The sequence below is a fragment of the Meles meles genome, chromosome 9, assembly GCF_922984935.1.
Source record: "Meles meles chromosome 9, mMelMel3.1 paternal haplotype, whole genome shotgun sequence".
Lineage (NCBI taxonomy): Eukaryota > Metazoa > Chordata > Mammalia > Carnivora > Mustelidae > Meles > Meles meles.
The window spans coordinates 66152658-66178167 of record NC_060074.1 but is presented as its reverse complement, the minus strand read 5'-3'; the positions used below and the strand labels follow the sequence as shown (position 1 = coordinate 66178167).

Genomic DNA, 25510 nt, shown 5'->3' with positions numbered 1-25510 from the left:
CCATCTTTCCTTCCTTTTTTTCTTTGCCTTATTACATAAAGGATTTGAGATATTGAATCATATTTTTCATCTGTATCAGTGAAAAGCCAACATAATTGCCTACATCAGGCTAAAAAAATCAGACCAAAATTCTGCAAACTATTGCTGTTGGTTTTCATTTGCCAAGTTTTCTTTCCCACGGGAATTAAAGTAGACATGCTCATAGCTAACTTTGGTTTAATTACTAGTATGTTCTCTTAACTCAATGCTTAAGAGAAACTTCTTTTAAATGTATTTTATTTCTTTTGCTCTTGTTTGTAATAATAAAGTAATATTTTTGCTTACTGTCTTATGAAGACGTTTTCACTTCCTGATAAAGAAGAACAAAGGTCACAGATCAATGGTGTGTGCCTGCTATTTGTAGTAGTGGGCTGTGTATCCCTTTGTACTCAGTTTCTGCAGGTAAGGAATTTTATTTTTTAGTAAGTGATTTAGCTATTTCTTCCCTTTTAATGTTAAAATATCACTAAAGACTCCTTTATGTTTCAGGGATATGCTTTTGCTAAATCTGGAGAACTCCTTACAAAAAGGCTACGTAAATATGGCTTCAGAGCAATGTTAGGGCAAGACATTGGCTGGTTTGATGACCTCAGAAATAGTCCTGGGGCACTAACAACAAGGCTTGCTACGGATGCCTCCCAAGTTCAAGGGGTAAGCTTTGGGAAGTGGGGGAGACAAGGTGTGTTATTAACTGGAGTAACATTTTTTCTTTGAGCATTCTGATAATCACCTGTATGTTTCCTATGAAATAAGAACTCATGGGATTGAGATGTCCCAGAGCCACATTTCCCACCATCTTGACGGACAGCAGTCTCTCTCAGGCAATGTGCAGATCAGTGCCATGAGTCAAATCTGTCAGGGTTTTAGATTTTCTGGGAGTCTAGCAACTGAGAAATTTCCTAAGACTCATTCCTCAAATCGTTTTCAGGCCCAGAGGTTCAGATTCCATGAGACTTAATGGCGCCCCCCAGAAGTGGAAGTAAAGCCTCCTTAGACAGGTGCCCAGTGGACAGGTAATCTTAGAAAAAGAGATCTTAGTTGCCTCTGTAAACGCCAATCCAGAAACTGAAGAAAAGAATCCTGAGGCATTCATAGAGACAAAGCTGTGATTTCTGGACCCCAAAACCTGCAGCCTTCCTTGTTCAGGTGACTCATCCATGTGTAAGGTGAGGCGATGCTTTTAGAAAACCAGGGATTTGTATTAAAGTGATGAGAGTCAAATGTGCCGTCCAGCACCTCTGCTCACTTTCTGTGGGCATAAAAAGAAAGAAAGGGAGAGGAAGGAAAGACAGAAGGAGGGAAGGAGGAAAGGAAAGAAGGAAGGAAGGAGGGAAGGAAGATGAAAAAGGCAAACCACAATTTGTGAGGTTCTTGGAAGAAAAACCCTCGGGATTGGAAAACTGAGTACTGTATGTTTTGACTCGTAGCCAGTTCAACCAAAAATATGGGCAATGGTATGAGAGACTTTCAGAGGAGCATGAGATCTTCTTCCTCAGAGCTTTTTTTCTAGATATAAATGTGTTTCTCATAGACTTTGGGTCACACTGAACATATTGTTTTGTAATCTTTCTGTTTTTCCCCTACAACAATCTGATGTGAACATATTTTGGTAATTATATATTCTTCTAGAGTAGATTTTGATGGTTTTATAATCCATTATTTTAAGGTGTCATCATTTAAGAATTCCTTATCTAAACATATTTCTGCTTTCCTTCTTTATAAGCAACTTAAGCATTTTATATCAAGCTTGGCATATCCTTATCATTTTTTTGTTCTCAAAATAAAATCACTGGCTCAGAGTGTATAATCATTTTGAAGGGTTTTAATGTGCATTGTCTTACTGCTTGAAGAAAGTCTGTAGCAATCTCACGTTTACCATCTGAGTATTCTAGTGTCCAGTTTACCTGACTCTCAAGCTTAGATCAAATAAATAAGCAATCAGCTTATTTCTTCTATTTTTGCATCCTTCAATCTGCAAGGGGCTTTTTAAGGTTATTCACTCTCACTTGAATTCAGAGAGTAGCATCTGATCATCTTCCAAAAATTTTCTTATTCTTTTAAAAAAATGAAAAGTTTCTAAGAGTTTCTCTCATGTTTTGTTAAACATTTTTTATTTTTTAGTTTTATTTATCTATTTTCAAAGATTTTATTTATTTATTTGACAGATAGAGGAAGATCACAAGTAGGCAGAGAGGCAGGCAGAGAGAGAGAGGGGGAAGCAGGCTCCCCACTGAGCAGAGAGCCTGATGCAGGACTCAATCCCAGGACCCTGAGATCATGACCTGAGCTTAACCCACTGAGCCACCCAGGGACCCCGGTTAAACATTTTTTTAAATGTGATTGCTAACCAGGATCAAATTTATTTTAATATTCGTGTAAGGTAGAAATCTTGCCTTTTTTCCCCTCCAAGCTGTATAGAAAATACTCTTCCACCAAAATTTAATGTAGATTTCGTTTTCCAGCTATTTGAAATCCTCCTGCGCATTGTGAATATCAACTTCCTATGGATGCTTGGAGCTATGGGGATTCTCTCTTCTCTTTCATTGATCAGTTTGATTTATTCTGTGCCAGGACCTTCCTGTTTTAGTTATGTAACTTTATGATAAGTGTTTATTATCTGGTAAGTTAGATCCTTGCACAATAGTTTTTCCCCCTCAAAATTGTTTTATTTATTCCTGGACATTAACTGTTCTAATGTATTTAAAATCATCTTGGCTTCTTCAAAAAATTTATTTTGATTCCCACCGAATACATCTATGCAGCCACAACCCTTCCCCCACTCCCATGCACAAAGGTTGTTGTTGTGAGGATACTAAAAGTTCCCAAGAGAAACACATAAACTAGAATCTTTAGTTTTTAGTAAGATTTATAACTACACAATATACTATATGCTATGTCTAGTATATATAATACACAGATACCTTAATATATCACTATCTTGTTCATTTTTTCTTACATATTTTTTCACAATTCTGAATGAATGTCATAGATTGAGATTTTAGTTGTATATTTATCTTATTGCCATCCACTTTTTCAGGTTTTATTAACTAATTTTTTAAAAATTTAATATAGTCTTTTGAATTTCTAGGCATATAATCAAACTATATGCAAAGAAAGATAATTATTTCTCTATTTTTTCTTTTTCAATACTTATACCAACTATTTTATTTTCTTGTTTTATTTCATTACTAGAACTTTCAAACACTTGAGTAGAGTGCTAAGAGGAGGAAGAGGAGATTTTCATAAACAAGACAAAAATACATAAAGTAGACTTGTCAGACTACATAAAAACTTAAAACTTTTGTATAAACAAATGATTATGAAAATATTTGTAACAAGGATTAATATACCTAGTAAGCCTAACAATTGTAGTGCTCCTAAAATTGGTCGGAGAATTAAAAAAATAGGTAATAAAGATTTTTTAAAAAGGCATACGGACAAGCAACAACAAAAGAAGTGCAATGAGATAATGAACAAATGAAGAATTGTATAACCTTATTAATAGAAAAATACTAATTAAACAATGAAACACCATTTTCCACCTATCAACCCAATAAAAACTATCATGAATGACAACTTCCTATACTTGTGAGGATGAGGAGAAACTGACACTGTCATAAAATATTGGTTACAGGGGGTGCCTGGGTGGCTCAGTGGGTTAAAGCCTCTGCCTTCGGCTCAGGTCATGATCCCAGGGTCGTGGGATCGAGCCCTGCATCAGGCTCTCTGCTCAGCAGGGAGCCTGCTTCCTCCTCTCTCTCTCTGCCTGCCTTTCTGCCTACTTGTGATCTCTCTCTCTGTCAAATAAAAAAAAAATATTGGTTACAGTTTGAATTGCCAACATTTTTTAGAGAATAATCAAGTCTGCAAATTCTCTGACTAAAATTCATATGAGTAAATTCTCTCCTATTTTGTGACAATGTGCATTCAAATGTATGTTTATATTGATCAAAAATTACTAAAATCCCCTGGAAACTACCTGAATATCCACCAATAAGAAAATAGTTGAGTGAATACATCCATACGAAGGAAAATTAGGCAGCTATTTTTCAAGGTATTAATGTAATGATCTTGGGGGATGGTTATGTTATACCAAGTGAAAAAAATTGAAGTACAAAGTAATATCAAGACTGGTCCCTTTTTTGTGAAAAAAAATTTTTTTAAGATTTTTAATTTATTTATTTGACAGACAGAGATCACAAGTAGGCGAGAGGCAGGCAGAGAGAGAAGGGGAAGCAGGCTCCCTGCCTGAGCAGAGAGCCCGATGCAGGACTCGATCCCAGGACCCTGAGATCATGACCTGAGCCGAAGGCAGAGGTTTTAACCCACTGAGCCACCCAGGCGCCCCTGTGAAAATGTTTATTGTTGTATATGTAATCTATTTTGCATACCTTGAGCTGTATTACTTTCTAAATTTTTAAAAAATATTGAATGAGTAGAATGTAAAACAAAATGATAACATCCCAAAGAACTTAGCAGCTATTTTCCAAATTCTCTATAATGCCTGAGTGTCCTTGCCAACCAGAAATTCATTTGTTCCTTTTAACTGTCGTAAAATATACAAAACATAAAATTTATCATTGGTAACCATTTTTACGTGTACAATTCGGTGACATTAAGTATATTCATACTGTTATTCAACCACCACCACTCTCCATATCTAGAACTTCTATCATCCCAAATAGAAGCTCTGTACCCATTAAATATTAATTTCCCCTCTCCCCGCCAACCCTTCAATCCCCGATAACCACCATCCCATGCTGGCTTAATGAATTTGACTATTCCAGGAACCTCATATAAGCAGAACCATATAATATTTGTCCTTTCATGACTGGTGTATTTCACCTGACTTGATGTGGTCAAGGTTCATCCATGTTGTAGCATGAGTCAGAATTTCATTTCTTTTTAAAGGCTTGTATAATAACCCATTGTTTGTATAGGCCACATTTTGTTTATTCATTCATCTGTCAGCGAGCACTTGACCTGCTTCCACCTTTTGGCTATTATGGATAATGCTGCTATAAATATAGGTGTACATATAAATTTTTAATTTAGCTTTTCATTCCTATCTTCAAGGAAATTATAAGCAATATATAGGAATTCTTGGGAGCAGAGAGCTCATATTCCATGTGAGTCTTTAATACAGTATGAAGATGTAAATTAGTCTTGTCTACCACTTCCTTAGTACCTATGGTTACCTAAGGGTTTACCTGTGATTGTTTCGAATTCTTTATTTTTTAAATAACACTAAAGTCTCTAAAATCCTGACAAAAATCTTGCAATTGTACCCATGCAAGTCTTTTCTACACAGAAGACACCAACCTTTGGTCACATCTGCATAGTTGCAACTGAAAGAAGATTTGAAACCATGAAATAATTTTGTTTTAATATTTTATTTAGTCATTTGACAGAGAGAGACCACAAGTAGGCAGAGCAACAGACAGAGAGAGAGGGGGAGGCAGGCTCCCCGCTGAGCAGAGAGCCCATTGTGGGGCTCGATCCCAGGACCCTGGGATCATGACCTGAGCCGAAGGCAGAGGCTTAATCCACTGAGCCACCCAGGCGCCCCACCATGAAATAATTTTTATTATGAATAGTAATTACCACGAGTGTCTCTTCTCAACCTATATTGAGACTGAATCCTTTTTGTCCATTTTATATTGATGGAACAGCTAGTTATTAAGTCAACATGTGATTTTGTACCAATGAGCAGTTTAACTTCAATGAGAATCAACGTGGGCTCTTAGAATAGTCTTGTACAGATTTCAAAACTATAATTACAGAACAAGCATCAGTCTTCGCTGAATAATCGAAAAGATTATCATAAGACCAAGTCCTGGGTAGTTTCAAGCAGACCAAATGCATAGTCACCTGACATACAAGCAGCCCTTGCTTAGGGCTGAATTAATCTCATACGGACTGCTATGGCTCTGACACCCGTGAAATGAGATCAGTCAATGGATGAGCTTCCACAAAGCTGTGAATAATATGGACTTTTATTAATCCAGTCTTCGAATGCATTAGGGAGCTCATTATTTTAAAACATCTTTTTAAGCATGGAACTACCAAATGACCCAGTAATTTCACTCCTAGGCATATATCCAAAAGAAGAAAAACAGGGACACAAGTAGATATTTGTACATCAATGTTCATAGCAGCATTATTCATATGGCCCAAAGTTGAAAGAATGTGAGCGTCCATCAACAGATGAATGGATAAACACAATGTGGTACATACATATAATGAAATACTATTCAGCTTTGAAAGGAATAGGAATTCTCATATGTGCTACAACGTGGATGGACCTTGAAAATGATATGCTTAGTAAAATAAGCTGGACACAGAAGGCTATTGTGTGACACAGAAGCTACCTAAGTGGTTAGGTACTCAGAAGAGGCAAATTTATAGAGACAGAAAGTAGAATAGAGGTTGTCAGGGGCTGGGGAGAGGGAGGAAGAGGGGTTATTATTTAATGGATTCAGAGTTCTTATTGTAGATGATAAAAAGATTTTGGGCATTGGTGGTGGTGATGGTTCCACAAGCCTGAATGTATTTAATGCCACGGAATTGTATACTTATGAAGGGCTAAGTGTAAGTATAAACATCATGTTATGCATATTTTATCAGGATACTTTCTTTTTTGTATAAGATTGCCTTTTCACATAGTGGAATTTGGTAAGAGAGACTGCGTGTCTGAGATCGGTTCATTGCTTTTGGTTTGCAGGCAACCGGCTCTCAAATTGGAATGATGGTCAATTCCTTCACTAACATCACTGTGGCCATGATCATTGCCTTCTTCTTTAGCTGGAAGCTAAGCCTGGTCATACTGTGCTTCTTCCCCTTCTTGGCTTTATCGGGAGCCATACAGACCAGAATGCTGACAGGCTTTGCTTCTCAAGACAAGGAGGCTCTGGAGACCGCCGGCCAGGTAATCTCGCAGACCCAATTTTCCAACTGCTTACAGCTCAGTGGCTGTCAAACTGTTAAGAATGAGCAGTACAGAGAGATTTAAGGAAGCTGTTAGCCTACAAACGTTCATCCCCAGAAGCCTCCCACTGGCCTTTTTTATGTGTGCCTTGGCCTGAAGGCTGTGACAATGAAGCTCCGATGAGTGCGAGCAGGTGTACAGAAACAGCGGGGCAAACAGCGAGGGCTCCATATTCAACGCCTTCTCCGGTGGTTGTTTTCTCCACATCCCAATTCGGTATATTCTTTTTTTTTTTTTTTAAGATTTTATTTATTCATTTGGCAGGCGGAGAGAGAGGAAGGGAAGCAGGCTCCCCACTGAGCAGAGAGCCCAATGGGAGGTTCGATCCCAGGACCCTGAGATCATGACCTGAGCTGAAGGCAGAGGCTTTAACCCACTGAGCCACCCAGGCGCGCCCCCCCCCCCCCCTGCAATTCAGTATATTCTTATTTGCAGGAGTGGAGACTTCAGTTTTCTGTCTGCTTGGTTTTTGAGCTAAATGTTTTCCCCAGGTCACGCTGCCCCCACAGAGAGGACCTACCATTTTTTGAATGGCACACACTTTGGGATTTTCACACTTTAGTGTCTGCTAGACTTTTAACAAATGTCTTTCCCAAATAGAACTATGACATACAGTTTAGGTCTTGAATACTCTTAGTTTTCAGGGATGCGCTTTTAAAAGTGTGTTCTAATGAGTATCTGGTTATCAGGTAAATGGGGAGATGGCGGCATAGACATTTATCAGGTATAAGGAATCATACATACACACGCACACACCTTTACTCTTTTAACAAATTTACAGTTATCTAGGTTTTGTTTCTTAAGAGAGGGAATGTGAACATTGCCCAAGTAGACAAGCCAAGAAGTGTAGCCCACCTTTGGACTCTTTTAGGGTAGGATATGCCAATTCCAAAACAGTGCTGATCTACCCTAACGTACAGGTTAAAACAAATACAGATTCATAGTATAGACTAAAAATCGACTTTATATAATATTTGGTCAGATTAATTTTTTTAAGAAAATATAATCACATTTTGAACTCACATTGTTAAGTATCTTTTGTGTTGGGAGACATCTAAAGATATCGTTTTAGACATTTCAAATAAATTCACAAAAGAGCTAAAAAGCTTTCAAGGATCAGCGTGGGTGCATTTTCCGCCTTCTTTCTTCTAGGGGAAGTGGCAATAAGTCCATGTTAGTGTTAAGTAGAACTTGAGTTTAACTGACTCAGGGTCTTTGTGTTCCCAGATGATGCCTCTGTCGCAGACACATACCGCCTTCTGCCATTTACACCAGATCGAGTCCACGTAGCCGCTGAAACATCACGAGGGTAGTTACTTCTGCTCTTTTATTCCCAACACTCTTTTCCACTTTTCAGATTACAAGTGAAGCTCTGGGTAATATCCGCACTGTCGCTGGGATTGGAAAGGAGAGGCAGTTTATTGAAGCATTTGAGACTGAGCTGGAGAAGCCGTTCAAGACCGCCTTTCGAAAAGCGAACGTTTATGGATTCTGCTTTGGGTTTTCCCAGTGCATGGTGTTTGTTGCTAATTCTGCTTCCTACAGATACGGGGGTTACTTAATCCCCAACGAGGGGCTCCATTTCAGCTATGTGTTCAGGTGAGGATTATCAGGCCAAGGTCGAAAAAGATCAGCAGTCTAGGGAGGAAGAGCCTGGCTCTGTAAGGTAGCCTTCGCTGCTTTAATGAACCATACCAACCTCGGTGTCTTCAACCGTTGGGGTTTATGAGTTCTCAAGATTCTGTGGGTTGTCAGGGTGGTTCTTCTGGACTGGACTGATTCAGTCAAGCTTTTGCGTGTCTTCTGTCTCCTCGTGGCGTCTCTAGCCGGTGAGCTTGTTTTCTTCCTGACACCGTCTCAGCATCAGCACAGCAGAAGAGAGCAAGCCCTGTTGTGCTTTGTGAAACCACTTTTCGAGTCCCTAAAGGCACCACATTTTCAAATATCTCTTTAGCAGAGTAAAGTCATACAACCGAGCCCAGACTTAAGAGAATGAAAATCTACCTTTCAAGGAGAGGACCCGATTGTGTTTCTCTTTTATTGTCACACTGCTGTCACACAGACACTTCTGACCTCCAGTGGCTGTCCTACAGTTCAACTTAATTCTGACACCATTTATCAGGAAATCGTGTCGGATCGGATCTCACAGGTTAAGGGCTCTGTCCTACAAGACTGGGCATATCACTTTCCTTAGACCCTTCAGACACCCTAGCAGGTATAGGACTGAAATTTCCACCCCTCTACTTGTGTGCTTGCTTCCCCTGGCAACCTGCCCCAGCTCTAGGTTAGTAGGGGCCTTTCAAAGGCACCTCATTAACATAACCAAAGACACCTTGATCGCTCTCCAAATTTAGGAACTTCCAAGGACTTGAGAGCTCTGTGCCAGGACGGGAGCCAAAGACCAAATAGATATTTCTCACTGTAATTCACAATATCACAGAGGAGTAAAAAAAGTCATATTGCAAAGGGATGTGTGCAGAGTAATAGGATGAACGAACCATTTACAGTCGGCCATACTGGTGAACACTGAGAAAATCTAGAGGCCTTGGACCAGAGGGTTCTTTGAACCATCTTACCTGAACTCTACTTCTTGCAAGAAGGGCATGTTTCCAGCTGAATCCTGCCAGGTGGAGACAGCAAAGGCCAGGACAGGGGAATTATGTTCTTTTCTTATAATCTGTGCCTGCTCTTCTGATAAGATTAGCTTTGAATCCATTTTTTCACATTTCTGGAGGTGAGAGCCAAACGGTGTCAGGGTACAAAGGGACGAGGGGTGCATGTATATGGCTGTAGTGTGGGGGGTGTGGGGGGATGTTAGAGCGATGAGGGGGAATGGTCTAAGAAGGCCTTGGGAAGACCTTAGGAAAAGTGGTCCCGGTAGAAATCTGTTCTTTTGGGGTCCTTCTCAAGCTATGAGTTCTGTCTTCTTGCCTTCTATATTTCTTCTAAAAATATAGAAGAAGTTTCTTCTCCTGCCCCACTCGACCCACCCCGATCAGGAAAGCCTCTTTTCTGAATTTTGGCCTGTTCAGAGCTGTGAACCCCCAAATCAGATATCACATACTGTTGACTTGTTAGTTTATGTGAGATATTTGAAGAATTATTTGTGCATATGTAAAAATTGGGAAAGTGTGGAAAATTCCCAACTTCTGGCTTCTCTTTAAAAACTGAAACATCACCTTCCACCATTTCCCATTTTGTTCCAGGTGCTTTCTATTGCTTTAAGCTTTGGGCTGGGCTCCTAGAGATGTTTGGGTTTGCAAGTCTAGCCTAAAAGAATCCCTGTTCATTAACTCAGCTGTAAACACTGTGTACATCACCCTCCACCACCACTGAGGCAGGTCCTCTGTGCATCCCTTCAGTCGGAGCTCTCTCTCACCATATTAATCACTCCTGTATTCACACACCCATTCACTCACTAATTATGCACCCCGTGAATATAGTTAAAGGCTGGAGAAGCAAGCAGACAATTGTATCTTTCCCATGGTGTCTGAGCATGAATGACATGCATGCTTGGTACAAAAGGATGCTTAAATCACTAATCCTTGTGTTTTACACAGAGACTCAAAGAATGTTAGCTTTGGAAGAACTCAACCCAATCTGGTGATCTTTCAAGCCCCTCCCTTCTTTTTTTTTTTTTTTAAGGAGTCTTTTTTTTCCCCAAAAAAAGTTTTTGAAAAAGAGGTTATCATCCTTAAAGCAGGGTTTGGAGGTGTGAACACCCCTTGTTCAATTCAACTCACCATTTTTACATAGAACTCATTTGCAAACTGAGCCCCCATTCCCAGACAAGTCAAGGGAGACCTGTTCAAGGCTGCTCCATTCTTTCCTAGCAGAACCAGGGCTGCCTCCCGCCATGTGTGCCTCTTAGGCTGTCCTACCAACCGCCCCACACTCTTTCTCTACCGGGTGTCTGCCCTACTGCAGGGTGATCTCTTCGGTTGTACTCAGCGCGACAGCCCTTGGAAGAGCCTCCTCTTACACCCCTAGTTATGCCAAAGCTAAGATATCAGCTGCACGCTTTTTTCAACTGCTGGACCGACAACCCCCAATCAAGGTGTATAGCAGTGCAGGTGAAAAGTGGGTGAGTACTGAGGGGGGTACAGGGGGAGTGGGAGGACTGTGCTTATGAGTGTGTACATGTGCGCAGAAGGGCCGTTGGGGCTGGTCAGATGATACCACTTAGCTTTTCAATTCCTGCAGTTTATGGATTCATTCATATGCACTCAGAATGCACAGACAGTAGATTTATAAATGTAAAGGAATGAAGTAAATTAGCATTAAAATTATTCATAAAGCTGGCATTTGAATAAGGCAATGATATCCAGTGAATGCTAAATTCTGTGTAATGTAAAACACACTTAGTTCCAGAATGAATGAAGCTGGATGTCTTTTGAAACCTACCCAACCACCGTGTTTTCTACCAATGTTCTGGCACGGGATGTAGAAAAACCAGTTCTTCCTGTCCAATAACATTGATTTAATGTTTATCTAGGTTCAAGTTTTAGCTCATATGGAACCCCAGAACACTAAATTGATCTCAACAAAGTATCTTTTCTTCTGATAGTCCTCACAGGTGTTTTTTAATCCTCCCTGCCTATTTTTTTTTTTTTTTTTTTTTTTTTTTTAAAGATTTTATTTATTTGACAGACAGAGATCACAAGTAGGCAGAGAGGCAGGCAGAGAGAGAGAGGAAGAGAAGCGGGTCTCCGGCTGAGCAGAGAGCCCGATGTGGGGCTCGATCCCAGGACCCTGGGACCATGACCTGAGCCGAAAGCAGAGGCTTTAACCCACTGAGCCACCCAGGTGCCCCCCTGCCTATTTTTGTTTATATTTCAGTATGTTCAAGAGAGCAACACCAAACCAAACCCTAGTAAAGCTGAACAAAATTCAGAAATCTTTGTGAATTGGTCAAGTGACCCATTCCTCCTGTTGTTATTAAATGTCTATATCTTTCTATAATTCATGATTCAGATAAAGGCGTCCACCTTTGGATGGGTGCAAGTAACTTTCTGAGTCATTTGAAGCATAATGCTATTATTCGAAATCTTCAGGGGAGCACAACTGTAGGGGTTTGGACAGTTCCTGGCCTCTGCAATGGAATCGTATCTTCTAGTCGTTCTTTTCCATTCAGAATGTCAAGGAATGGATGACGAGGAAATCCCTTTAGGTTAAAATGGGAATGAGAGGTCTCGCATCTTTCATTTCACTGCTCAAACCTCCCTTTAGCCTCTACCTGCCAGAATAGGGAACAGGATGCCGTTTCATCACGTGGCCGTCTTCAGACTTTGCACTGTGGTTGCAGGCTGTTGAAGGTATCTGAAACAAGGACTTAAAACTCAGAGTTAGCTGCATTTTCAGTACTCTAGGTTCTAGTAGGAACCTATATAAAACCTATCTTCCCATCCACAGGACAACTTTCAGGGCCAGATTGACTTTGTTGACTGTAAATTTACATATCCTTCTCGACCTGATATTCAAGTTCTGAATGGTCTCTCAGTATCGGTTCGTCCAGGTCAAACGTTGGCCTTTGTTGGAAGCAGTGGTTGTGGCAAAAGCACCACTATTCAGCTGTTGGAACGTTTCTATGATCCTGACCAAGGAAAGCTGGTAAGCAATGCAAATGCCTCGGAGAATTTTGCTTTCTGCGGAGCGTCTCCAACTGCTTCAACGTGGTTTCCAGATCACACCTTGCCAGACTCACTCTAAAATGCTTGCTTTGGACTCTTACCCCTATGGATATTTTCCAGTTTCAGTCATTTGCTGGGTGACCTGATTCTACCTCACACTTTCTAACACCATATTCTTTCCAGTTCCAGATGTCCTGCTGACCAGTTAGACAAAGCAAACTGGGCGTACGGCAAAGCTAGAGATGAGTGTGTTTAACAGAAGTGTTCACTTACCTGTAAATGGAGCAGAAAGTGCAAACTAATCAGGAAACTAATGACCATGAAGGGAAAAACTGACGGGGGCGATAAGGAATGGAATGATAAATAAGCAAGGGGGGAGGGGCGTGTAGTACGAAAAATCTGACAATCCTGGTTTGAGAAACTTACGTCTAAATGACATAAAGAACTCAAATTGGTAGTTCTGTGCCATAAAACTTTGGCAAGGAGATTTGGAAAAATTGGTGAACTGCTTTGTTGCTCATTTTCCAGAGCATTTCTTCTCTTTTCTACCCTTTTCATTTTCTTTCTTTCCAAATGATATATACAGAGGGATACAAAATAAAATAGGAAAGATTTGTGATAAAAAACATCCTGTTATTCTACCCTTTTCTGCCGCTCCCCATTTCTCTGCTCAAAGACTATTTTTTTTTTAAGATTTTATTTATTTATTTGACAGAGAGAAATCACAAGAGAGGCAGGCAGAGAGAGAGGAAGGGAAGCAGGCTCTCTGCTGAGCAGGGAGCCCGATGTGGGACTCGATCCCAGGACCCTGAGATCATGACCTGAGCTGAAGGCAGCGGCTTAATCCACTGAGCCACCCAGGCGCCCCTCAAAGACTATTTTTAACTACATGATGTTTTTAGATCTTTCAATGATTACCTCAGTGTCTCTACATAATATGATTATGCTGCTATTTCCCAATTTAACAAATTTAGACTCTCTGTTGATTTATTCTCAAGAGATGGAAATTTAGCTTATCCTTCCCACTCCCCTTCCCCTTATGCACGTCCTCCCAACATAGATATATCACTTTAGACAGTTCCTCTCTTTGTACATTTAATGAATGTAATTCTGCTTCTTTTCCACCACCTACAGATAGTATCTCTTGAATTCTCATTTTCTGATATGAGGTTAGTAGAAGTTCTGTTTGTTTTCACCTCTTCCTTCCTCCTTTTATTTCTCCAGTCCTAATAACTGTACTTTTATATTATCAAAATGCAAAACAGTAATATTCTGTTTATAACATTTACTATCTTTCAGCTTTCACTCTAGGCTAACTCTAAAAGTTAAAAATCTACTAACAACTTTTGTTATGACTATGCAAATATTATTCATCCCCTAGTCAAGTGGTGAGGTAGGTCAGCAGTACATTTTCTTTCTTGATCCTTTTCTGAAAGGCTTTCTTTTTTCTTGCATCCTCTGCCTTTATATAAGATTTTTATACTCTTCCAATGTCTCTATCCTGCTGCCTTTTCTGAGGGAACTTCTTTTTTCTCTCATGTCTATCACTGTCTGGATTAATTACAACTTGTGGCTGCTGAACAGTTGTCACCCTCTGAGGTTCCTGCCAAGTTTCCTTGGATTAGATCCATTATTTCCTAATTCCATATCTTCTTTCCTGGGTTTCCTTTTCCCTTTGTTGGAGTGCATCCACCAGTAGTTTTCTACGAAATGATTCAGAGGTATAGGTCTGAAAATGTTTTATTCTGCTTCACACTTGATTGGTTGCTTAATCCTAATATTTAAAAAAAAAAAAGCTGTTTTGAGTTCTGTGGGTAGGATAATCTTCATTGCCATTCACATTAAGAAAATAAATGATGAAGCTCAAAGAAGGCAACTAAAGAGTCCCCTGCATAAAGCAAAACAAAGAAACAAGTGAACAGATATTGGTAGAATTGAGGAAATTGTGCAAATAAGGAGAAAGAGTTGATTATATATAATTTATAATCATGTTATTATTAATTTTTGGTATAAAGATTTTAATTTGCTTAAAAGTAAGTAGTGATCGATGAACCTAGAAAGCACATCACACTGGTGTCTGATCTCTGCAAAGGAGAGGGTCTAATTTCCCAAAATGTCAGATCACCCTATCACCCCAGGTTGACTGTGAACTATGAGACATACAGGGACCCAAATCCTTCACATTTGAGCTTTCCAGCATTAACGTATACTTTAAATGTGTTTCTTTCAATGTGCTCAGTGCCTGTTCTGGTCATAGGTAGGAAGCAATGCCCGTGACGAAATCAGCATGATTCCTTGCATCTCATAAACACAATACACTTTGTTGTATCATTGTAAAACAATTCTGCGAACCTTTTTCAAGTGGAAAGATACCACCTTTTATGCAATTTGTAAAAATTGTCTTTGCTCTTAAGAAAGCTACCAAATGCAGCTTTCAACATTTTCAACATTAAATTCTTGTGATATAGAGTACTGTCTTAGGCCCTCTGGAAGATTCTAAGGAGCATGAAGCATGTCTTCTGCCTTTTGGGGGCTTACAATACTAACTCATGTACAATAATTAGCAAAGAGCTCCAGTATGTAATTAGGTAATTAAATTGTGCTTTGCAAACTATAAGTACTATGGAAAATGAGTAGAGGAAGATGAACGAGGGCTAATTGCTGAAGAATGCCCTACATTGTTTTCCAACGAATGTTTGCTTTTTCCATTGCTGAGAATTTATTGAAAATATAGCATGTTCACAACATTTAACATAATCTTTTTCTGAAATCATAAGGCTAAACAATTTATGGTAGTGTTAGACATATCATACCTTTACTGTTTTAAGGTTTTTAAGTGAAACAGCTCAACTGGTAGATATTTGCTTTCCTGTATTTGAGTGTCTAGCCCACGAATAACTAGAACACAGATTATTTTTTCTTCACCTAGCAGCCAAAAGACTGCCTAGCATGGTGTCCTTGCAACAGGAAATTCAATATATGTTTGTTGACTAAGTGAATAAATGTACTTTCTTAATTGGGTCTATTATCTCATGTTAGTATCAGTAAAATAAAGGAAACAGATTTAATTCTTATATAGTCCAAAGCTTTACATAGAAAAGCCCCTTTCATAACCTGTGGAGTCTCAAAATGGAGCAATTCTTCATACTTGTAGGGGATGTACTGCACCAGTGTTTAAGGGGAAATTTTTCTTGACAAAATAACCGTTCTGAGTGCCTTTCTCATTTGCACTGCCTGTAAAGCTAGACTTTGGAAAACAAAGAAACCAACCATAATACGATCCTAACTCTAACACCACTCCTGAAACACATTACCTCCAGAGGTCAAAGGAAACATAACTTACTTGTGAGACTCCAGGGATTTTTTCTCTCTTAAGCAAAGCAAATGTCTTGTGTAATGCTACCTCTAGAATATGAACCTTCCTCACTGCTGGGATTCTAAAACTTAATGCTCTGCTTGTCCCCTCTATTGGCAGATGATAGATGGGCATGACAGCAAAAGGGTCAATGTCCAGTTTCTCCGATCGAACATTGGGATTGTTTCCCAGGAGCCAGTGTTGTTTGCCTGTAGCATCATGGACAATATCAAGTATGGGGACACCACCAAAGAAATCCCCATGGAAAAAGTCATAGAAGCCGCAAAGCAGGCGCAGCTGCATGACTTTGTCATGTCACTCCCAGAGGTGAGGACTAGGTCAGAGTCTGTCCCTGTGGGAGATCGGGATGGGCAGAGGTAGAGCGACCAAAAAGTGTTATGACTGTGGCTCAAGGAGAGGGTCAAAGTCAACACAGGTCTTTTCCTGGTGCCCTGGCCCTGGGATTGCCTCTGTCTTTTTTTTTTTTTTTTTCCATTTTATTTATTTTTTTAGCGTAACAGTATTCATTCTTTTTGCACAACACCCAGTGCTCCATGCAAAACGTGCCCTCCCCATTACCCACCACCTTTCCCCCAACCTCCCACCCTTGACCCTTCAAAACCCTCAGGTTGCCCCAACCTCCCACCCCTGACCCTTCAAAACCCTCAGGTTGTTTTTCAGAGTCCATAGTCTCTTATGGTTCGCCTCCCCTCCCCAATGTCCATAGCCCGCTCCCTCTCTCCCAATCCCATCTCCCCCCAGGAACCCCCAGTTTGTTTTGTGAGATTAAGAGTCATTTATGGTTTGTCTCCCTCCCAAGCCTCTGTCTTTTAAGCAAAAAATGTCCGTCATCAACCTACTTTTTAGTGTTTAGTGTTTAGTATTATATTATCCAGCGCAAAAGATGCCATGAAACTTATTGTACATAAAGCACAACTACACTGAGCCTCCAAGGAGCAAGGTGGGAAACAATCCTGAGATTTGGCACAGGCATAGGTTTGAACTCAAACTCTGCCACTCACTAGCTGTGTAACTGTGGCACAATTTCTTATCTTTTCTGAGACTCGGCCATTGGCAAAACAACATTAAAATGGAAGAATACACGTAATAGCCATCCAAAGAGAGCTGCTGCTATGATTATAGTCATGATCATGATGGCATTAATTAGCAGCATACTCTGTGCGTGCTGAGGGGAGTTGCACCTGCCTTCGTGCTGCTCACTTTTGCAGAGCCGAGTTTGAACTTAGTACAATATTGACTTTGCATTTTCCCATCCACCAAGAGCCTCTTGGGGGTTTCTCACAAAGAAAACTAACACATGGAAACAAAATTTTAGGAACCAAACTTTTAACCGTTCTCCCCTCTTTTTAAATATCACTGGAAAATTGCTTTTCTTTGTAAGTGATTATGTTTCTAAAATTTGTGCTCTTATGGTGGGTTCTTTCCTTTGTTCTTTTTCACAAGGGCTCTTAAGTCTTAGCCTGGCTCTACCCTGGGTAATGTAAGCCACAAGCATGTGGAAATTACTGGTTGTTGCATCCTGAACAAAGAGCAAAGCTCCTGTGTTCCTGAGAGATTCCTTTATTCCATGAATCTTTGCTGAACACGTCCTCATTTTGTGGGAGACAGTGTCTTGGAGGCGGTTTATGGTCTCTTTCTCATACGGACTTACCCATCATGCCCTTCACTGAGCACTGTTTCTCTACTAGGACAAAGCAGGCTATCAGGAATCTCTCTTGGCCGGTTAGCATTTTTCAGGAGGCAGGGAAGATGGGGAGGAAACATGCTTGTTGTGGAAGGCAAGGGAGAGTAGTGCTCAAGGGCAAAGTCTCGGAAGTAAGACACACCTGAATTTAGAGTTCACCTTCACTGCTTTGTATTTGTTTGTCTTTACACAATCTTCTTACCTGTCTGTGCCTAAGTCTGTAATCTGTAAAGTAGGGAGAAAATTATTTCTGTGAATGTTAAAGGATCATCTGCCTGGACTAGTTAACACAATCCCCAATGCATGGTAAATATTCCATGAATGTTAACTATTTTTTATGTAGCCATGCCAGGCATCTAGCTAGGGATTTTCCTTCATAACTTCACCTAAAACAACAAATATATGAATTAGTTATTAATGTCTGCATTTGGATGCAGACAAGTTGGATGCTCAAAGAAATTTAAATAATGTGTTCATGCTCACAGAGTTAGTAAGCAGCAGAGCAGGGATGTGCACATAAGCTTGTGATCCAGAATGATGCCTTCCCAGTAAGAGGATGGACCGAAAGATCTCTCAAAGGGCCCTTGCATTGGTAGGATCACTCCACCTTGGAAAGATCTTCCAGATAAGGGTTTGGAAATCAGGAATCTTAAATCACAGAGATCTCATAGACAGGGAGAAAGAAAAAAATATACAAACCTAAAATAAATGCAGAGAAAGGGATATAAAATCCCCTAGTTTCCCAACAAATGCTATATTTTTCTTATAACCCTAAATGGACTTGACATCCTTTAGAAAAGGACTCATTTGTTATTCCCAATTTAAAAAAAAAAATTGTTTAAATTCACGGCGAGGTCATTGATGTAGGCTCCATCCAGCATAGGAACAATGACTGTTTCTGGGTCTCAAACTTACCATACCTTTTCCAGAAATATGAAACTAATGTTGGGGCCCAAGGGTCTCAACTATCTCGAGGAGAGAAACAACGTATTGCTATTGCTCGGGCCATTGTACGAGATCCTAAAATCTTGCTGCTAGATGAAGCTACTTCTGCCTTAGACACAGAAAGCGAAAAGGTATGTATTGATTTTCTAAAGTCTTAGATCATTATAAATGAGTCTTTTGCTGTAATATATGCCCTTATAAAAAGGCACGCTTTTCAATTTTCTGATTCGTTGACGGTATAAATGGCACTACCAGGTGGAACAAAAAGACGATAGTCGAGGGGAAGTGAGGCAAAATGAAATTGTTTCAAATTAAAAAAATGCATTTGAATTTTAAAATAAGAATTGTTTTTAAGACTGTCTAGGCTAGGTGGCACTTTTCCAAGGGTAAGTAGTTAGCTGTCTTAAGTGAAATACAATAATCTAGGTCATCGGATGGGCACGTCATATTTTATAATTTCAAAGTTACATGGCAGAGCAGGTAGACAGTGTACGACACAAAGTAAGAGGTGGTGTCCAATGTGCAGCGTGCATGAAAGCAAATGAAACCAGGCAAAGCAAAATTACAAAATTTATCATTTATAGTGGACGGTTCATTTTGGAGAGAATTAAAATGCCCTCAATGAAGATCAGTATCCAGAGCGACCACCGAACTGCTACCTTACATGGTTTCCTTTGTTTCATTTTTGGCCAACGAGACCATCAAGTGTTTTAAAACTCCAGTGACCTCTAGTTTGCTTCATTCTTGCTTCACTGAAATTTCTCAGCCTGTAGAATGCAATGAAATCATTGATGCCTTGCAGTCGGCAAATACGTGTGCCATCTTTTCCCACCTGTCAAGCCTTTGGGTTTAACTCCGGTTTAACTCCGGAGAACTGCAATGTTAATGTTCAGCAGAATTCTTGCGATGTTGGGCCAGGCAACAAACATGTGTCTTTGCATCACTTTTCACCTTCTCTTTGCAGACAGTGCAGGTCGCCCTGGACAAAGCCAGAGAAGGTCGAACCTGCATTGTCATCGCTCATCGTTTGTCTACCATCCAAAATTCAGATATCATTGCTGTCATGTCACAGGGGAGAGTGATTGAAAAGGGGACCCATGAAGAACTGATGGCCCAGAAAGGAGCCTATTACAAACTCGTCACCACAGGAGCCCCCATCAGCTGACCTGATTCAGGAACTTCATGTACAGATCATGCACCAATGACAGGAGGGCCAAGTTTTCTCTTTTTTCTTCAAGGAGAAATGATTATATTTTACTTTTACAGACATTGTCATATGTTGGGATCCAGGTTAATTTCTAATGACCTTCAATACTATCTTAGTTTTTAACATGTGTATATAGAAAATGAAAGAAACTAGGGTTAGTATGAGTGAAAATCCAATGTCAAGCAGGTGCTCGGCCACTACCCAGTGGCTTTCTCCATGCAGAAGCCAGTCCTAACTACATGGGAATTAACGAGAAGTCATAGAGCAAATGAGACTTTGGATTCCTCAAGGGCAGAGCACTATACTTTGCATTTTTAAAAATTCAGTGTACACAGAGCCTAGTGCACTTATAATAGGCAGTCAGTGAGGACCAGGATCCTGTGTGAAGAGAACAGGAGGACTGACAACCAACTATTTCTTCGCTAAAGTTTTCTTGCAAGTGAAAGCAGACTCATTCATCTCTAAGATGAACTAAAGTGAAAGCAAACTCATTCATCTCTAAGAATGAGGATAGGTAAAAGAGGGCTTTAATACTCTGGATACTCTCAGGCTGGGAGAGGAAGAAAGGAGCAAGTATTTGCAGGGACTTACCAGTTAGGAGTGTGGATTTATAGATTCAGGGTGTAGTAGGTGGGTGATGACGTCAACATTTACTGCACTAGAATCTGCCAGTGTGGCTTTTTTTGGTTTTGTTTTGTTCAACACTATATGAAGCTGCAGCAAGGTAAAATGCACTGTTTTCATTTAAAGAGATAAAGGACAGCAGCCTGGGATAAAGACTCTAACCCAGGTTTTTAATCCTTGTCGCCACCCTCCACATTGGTTGCCCCTGTATGGAAACAGAAGTACACACTCCTCCTGCAGCAGGATGGCTGCCCTTCTGTAATTCTAGCAAAGGAACTGGGGATGGATGGGGAAGCTCACTTGCACTTAGAGACACAAGTCACATTTGAACGGGCAGCTGAAGACAAAGGGATTGAATATGAAGCTATATATGGACAGAAAAAAAAAATTCCAGCTCCCTCCTCTTCTGGCAGGAGTTTTTAGGAGTTACCCTTTGGGTAACTCCAAGAAAAGAGACTATCAGGGGCAGAGATCCTCCAACGAAACTCCCCAATCAGATTACTCTACTGTGAAGCCCACCTGCCAACAACACGTACCCATTGGCTTTTCAGTGTCTCACTCTTCCATAGGAATAGATTGTTGAGAATCACCAGGCACTGAGAAAATATTTTAACACAAAAAGCAAAATGACAGCAATAGAATGCCCAGAACAAGGATATTAGAGGTAACAGAGCCAAAGCAAAGGTTTGGAAAACATTAAGAATGCCTATAAATTTACATAATGAGATGAGGAGATATTTCCATCTATTTAAATAAAAGCAAGAGTTCATTAAAATGAACATCCAAAATAAAAATAAAAATAAAAACCACTAAAACAAAAAAGAGCTCTTGACAACAGAAGTGAAAAATTCAGTAGCGGTTCCTGTCAAGTTGTCCTGCCATCAAGATGTCTTCCTACCCTATCTCTTTCCCAAATGTACTCGATGTACACATTTTTTTCTTCCCATGGACAACAAGTGAAAATTTGCCTACAAATTAAGCCTGAGCTGTTGTATATTGAGGTATATTATTTATGTGTCTGTCCCATATTTCCTGGTAAATAACCATAAAGGAGGTTTAGTAAGTTAATTAGTTAGGTCATTAGAATTGATGGTTGCCAAGTCAGGGAGGGAGGGGGTGGAGGACAGCCGTCTAGTTAAGTCATGAAAAATGGCAGGAACAAGAACATTGCAGAATGAAGATGCCTGCAAGAAGGAATTAAATTTTTCAGTATGCATGTGCTCATCCTGTAATACAGAAGAAAGAAAACCAAAATCCATTTGTTTAAGTGTGCATTTCAAAGAAGGACATAAGCTCTGTGCTGGGAGGTTGCCAGTTTCCTGGAGTGGAATGTGTGGGGTGTGAAAAATGAATGAGTAAGAGTCATTTTTCAAATAAGGTACTTGAAAGTTATTGATGAGTGGGAAAATGTTGACAGCAGAGGGTTTGTGGGAAAGCAGTTGTTTTTGAGGCTCAGTGACAAGGTAAAGGATTATAACCTTAAAAATACAGAAATAAATAAAGTTGCAAATTTATTTTACAACACCAGGGAGCGCCAGTGTTTCCATATCTATCCCATATCTTATATTACTACTGGCAAGGATTTGATCTCTGCAATTTTACATTATTAATGTTTCTCAGATAATAGGGGTACTTGCTTTCTCTGTTCTATCTGACATTTACCTCAAGTCTTTCTGTGATTTCTAATGTTTTCAGATGGGTTCATACTATGATCAAACTAATCCCATAACCCCAAGTAATTAATTTTTATAGGAGAAAAAAAAAGTAGAAGGATTAGAAGATAAAATTGGGGAAATTTCCCTGAAAGTGGGACAAAAATATAGAGCCAAAAAGTAGAAAGAAAAGAAAAAGAAAAATTTTAGAAGAACAACCTAGGAGGTATAATAATTAGCTAATTGCAGTTCTAGAAAGAAAGATTAAAGGGGAGTAAATTATTATATGGTCTGAAGATATTTCCTGTAACTGGAGAATATAAACTTTCAACCTGAAAGGGTTCAACTAATGTCAAATGTAATAAATAAGTAAAGATCCTCTGTGGGCACACTATTATGTAATCTTAGAAAACTGGGGAAAGAAGACACTCAAAGGAAAGTGTCTCCTTTCCCCAAGGAAAGGGCAAAACATGTTATATATACTAAAGAATTATAATAACACAGAATCTCTTGACAATAACACGAAGTCTGAAGACATAAAGATTTGCTTTCGAAATTCTGAGGGGAAATTATTTCCATCCTAGAATTCCATATCCAGAAAGCTGTTCTCAGGAATGAGAGAAGCCTAAAGAAACTCTCAGTCATGTAAGGTTTCAAAACTTTCCCTCCCCACACATATTTTCTCAGGAAGCCACAGGAGGCTTTCCCTAAAATAAAAGTAAATGAAGAAAGAGGAAGAGATGGGACCTAGGAAACATCAAGAATTAGGTGATGGGGGGCACCTGGGTGGCTCAATTGGTTAAGCATTTGCCTTCAGCTCAGGTCATGATCTCAGAGTCCTGGGATTGAGTCCTACATCAGACTCCCTGCTGATTGGGGAGCCTGCTTCTCCCTCTGCCTCTGCTCCTCACTCACTCACTCTCTTTCTTGAATAAATAGATAAAATCTTAAAAAAAAAAAAAAAGGAATGAGATGATGGGAGTCTCCAGAATGATTAGGAAAGGAAATCTCAGGAAACCGATCTGCTGGACACACACACACACACACACACACACACACACACACACACACGGACAGATGGCATCATACCACCCATAATGATCAGAAACTCACTTCTACACAACATACAATGAACATCATTCCACGAAAAGACTAAACATAGGTCCATATTATCATTTCATTGGCTTCATGGTAAACATTAGGTCTCGACAAATTTTCTTTTCCCCATCCCCTTTTTTTGAACTTTAAGATTGTTTCCAAGCTATTCTGAATAATGCAGGAAGAGACAACCATGCTCACTTTTGTGATTAGAAATTTAGAATACACTATAAGAAGTCGGATTCCTGGTGAATCTATTTCTAGACTCTCCTATTCCTGTGATTTGTTTTTCAAATCCAGTTTCAGTATCTACATGAAAGGAAATACATTCCCAGTACTTTACTCAGTAACTTGGTATAAAGTGATAGCTCAATGCATCTTGGTTGAATAATCATTTTAAATTTATACAAGTAGTCAGTAATTTGTCAGCCCCAAGACAACTAACCCATTAAGTTAGAGCAGTGTCTTCCAATAAAAATGTGAATCGTTAATGCAAATTACATCTTTAATTTTAAATTTTCTAGTCACAGCAAGGAAAAAAGAAACAGGTGCAATGAATGTTAAATAACATATTTCATTTAACCCAATATATACAAAGCATTGTTATCACATGTAATCAATACACAAATTATTAATAAGATCATTTCCTTCATCATATTAAATATTCAAAATCGGATGTGTATTTATACTTAAAACACAACACAACTCTGACTAGCCCTTTGTCATGTTCCTCCTAGCTACACGTGACTAGAAGCTACCATATTGGAAAGACAGGGTTAGAATATCCAGTTCCATGAATTTCCTAGTCTGGGCCTCCATTGTTTTTACACAATTTGGGTCTTATAAAAACAAGAGCCCAGCTTCTCCCTTGGAACATGTTCTTATACCATACATGGAAACTTGGTAAAACTTGTTTCGGCTAAAGATTTGGACTCATTTGGACGAACAAGCAGCATCGTAAGACCTGGAAGAATCAAACATTCTGATGCCAAAAGTTACAAACAGAATCATATTGGCCCTTATCAGAGTGAATAAAATTCTATACCTCATTTATTTTACTTGATTCACCCGTTGGAGTCAACAAAGAGAGAAAACTTAAGATTGTTTAATGAAACACAATATAACTGGAAAAACTGCCATTTGATCTAATCCCCTTGAGTTCTCTTCCCAAGACATGTTTTCTTCCAATTATTTTAGAAGAAACGTTTATGGGTTTTTTTCTATAAACAGTTCTTATAAACAATTGGAGCAGCACGTTTCCCAGCTTATTTAGAGAAGAGATCCTGAGTCATTTGATACTTCTCCAAACTGCATGAGAGCAGATGACCACAAACCAGATATGCTATTATTTGAGAGAAAAAGTAGAATTGGCCTCTGGATTATTTTGTCTAGAAACCTTTTTCCATATAGTTACTCTGGGTCTACTCTACATATGCTCTTAGGAAATTATTTCAATGAAAGGTCACTTTGAATTCAGTAATGCATTCATGCGTGCAGTTTTGAGCAATTATACACTCATTTAAAAATGTATACCCCAGGATATTTGGATACTGTGTCATGAAAAAGGGAAAATACGTAGGATCACAATTAGGTACCATTTGCCACATATTTATTCATGTAAATGTAAATGTCCTATCCTAAGAAAATACCAGAACATTCCCATTGGGTTGGTTTAGGATCTCACCTCATATTTCCAGCTAAGTGTTGGATTGATTAATATCTCTTATGCATGCAGAATCTTTCTGTAATCAGGTCACATAAGCATGATAGTGGAGATAAAAAAAATTTGCAAATTTGGTTGCTGTTTCCAAACACATCTTGAGATAAATTTACATATATGTGTGTATCATTATAAAATAGGCATTTATTCCATTCATATTTGCTCTAAATGTCCAGGTCAAGGGAATAATTTCACCTGCCTATAAGAGATGAGAAGTGAAAATAACTTAAATAAACTTGAAACCCAATTCCAATTTCTTTCACACTGAGTTCAATTAAATGCCCAATTAATTTAAATGGATAGACTGTAAATAAAGCAGTGCACATGATTATCATCTAATTAGCACTGGCCAGCATTATAATGTGCTCATTAGTGAGTTGTCTGGTATCCTAAGGCTCATAATGAGTAATCAGGGTACACATGATTGGCATGTAGCTGTCTGGGTGCAACAACTCAATCCAATAAATCAGTGAGAAGACAGAATGTGCAGGAGGAAAAGGAAAAATGCACAGCTGGTAAATTGGCAGTTCCCTCCTTTGTATGATTC

At 39.3% G+C, this 25510-nt stretch overlaps 1 protein-coding gene across 3 annotated transcripts in view; it reads left to right on the top strand.

The window, feature by feature from the left end:
• ABCB11 (ATP binding cassette subfamily B member 11) overlaps window positions 1-20327 on the top strand; it is a 97646-nt gene extending 77319 nt beyond the window's left edge. For all 3 annotated transcript variants that reach the window (XM_046019401.1, XM_046019400.1, XM_046019402.1), the window contains 9 exons: window positions 337-441; window positions 529-690; window positions 6764-6967; window positions 8385-8626; window positions 10955-11111; window positions 12440-12637; window positions 16133-16339; window positions 18647-18793; window positions 19627-20327. In XM_046019401.1, coding sequence (XP_045875357.1) covers window positions 337-441; window positions 529-690; window positions 6764-6967; window positions 8385-8626; window positions 10955-11111; window positions 12440-12637; window positions 16133-16339; window positions 18647-18793; window positions 19627-19827 — 1623 coding nt within the window. In that variant the 3' untranslated portion in view covers window positions 19828-20327. The remainder of the gene's footprint in view (window positions 1-336; window positions 442-528; window positions 691-6763; window positions 6968-8384; window positions 8627-10954; window positions 11112-12439; window positions 12638-16132; window positions 16340-18646; window positions 18794-19626) is intronic.
• Window positions 20328-25510: the final 5183 nt, after the last annotated feature.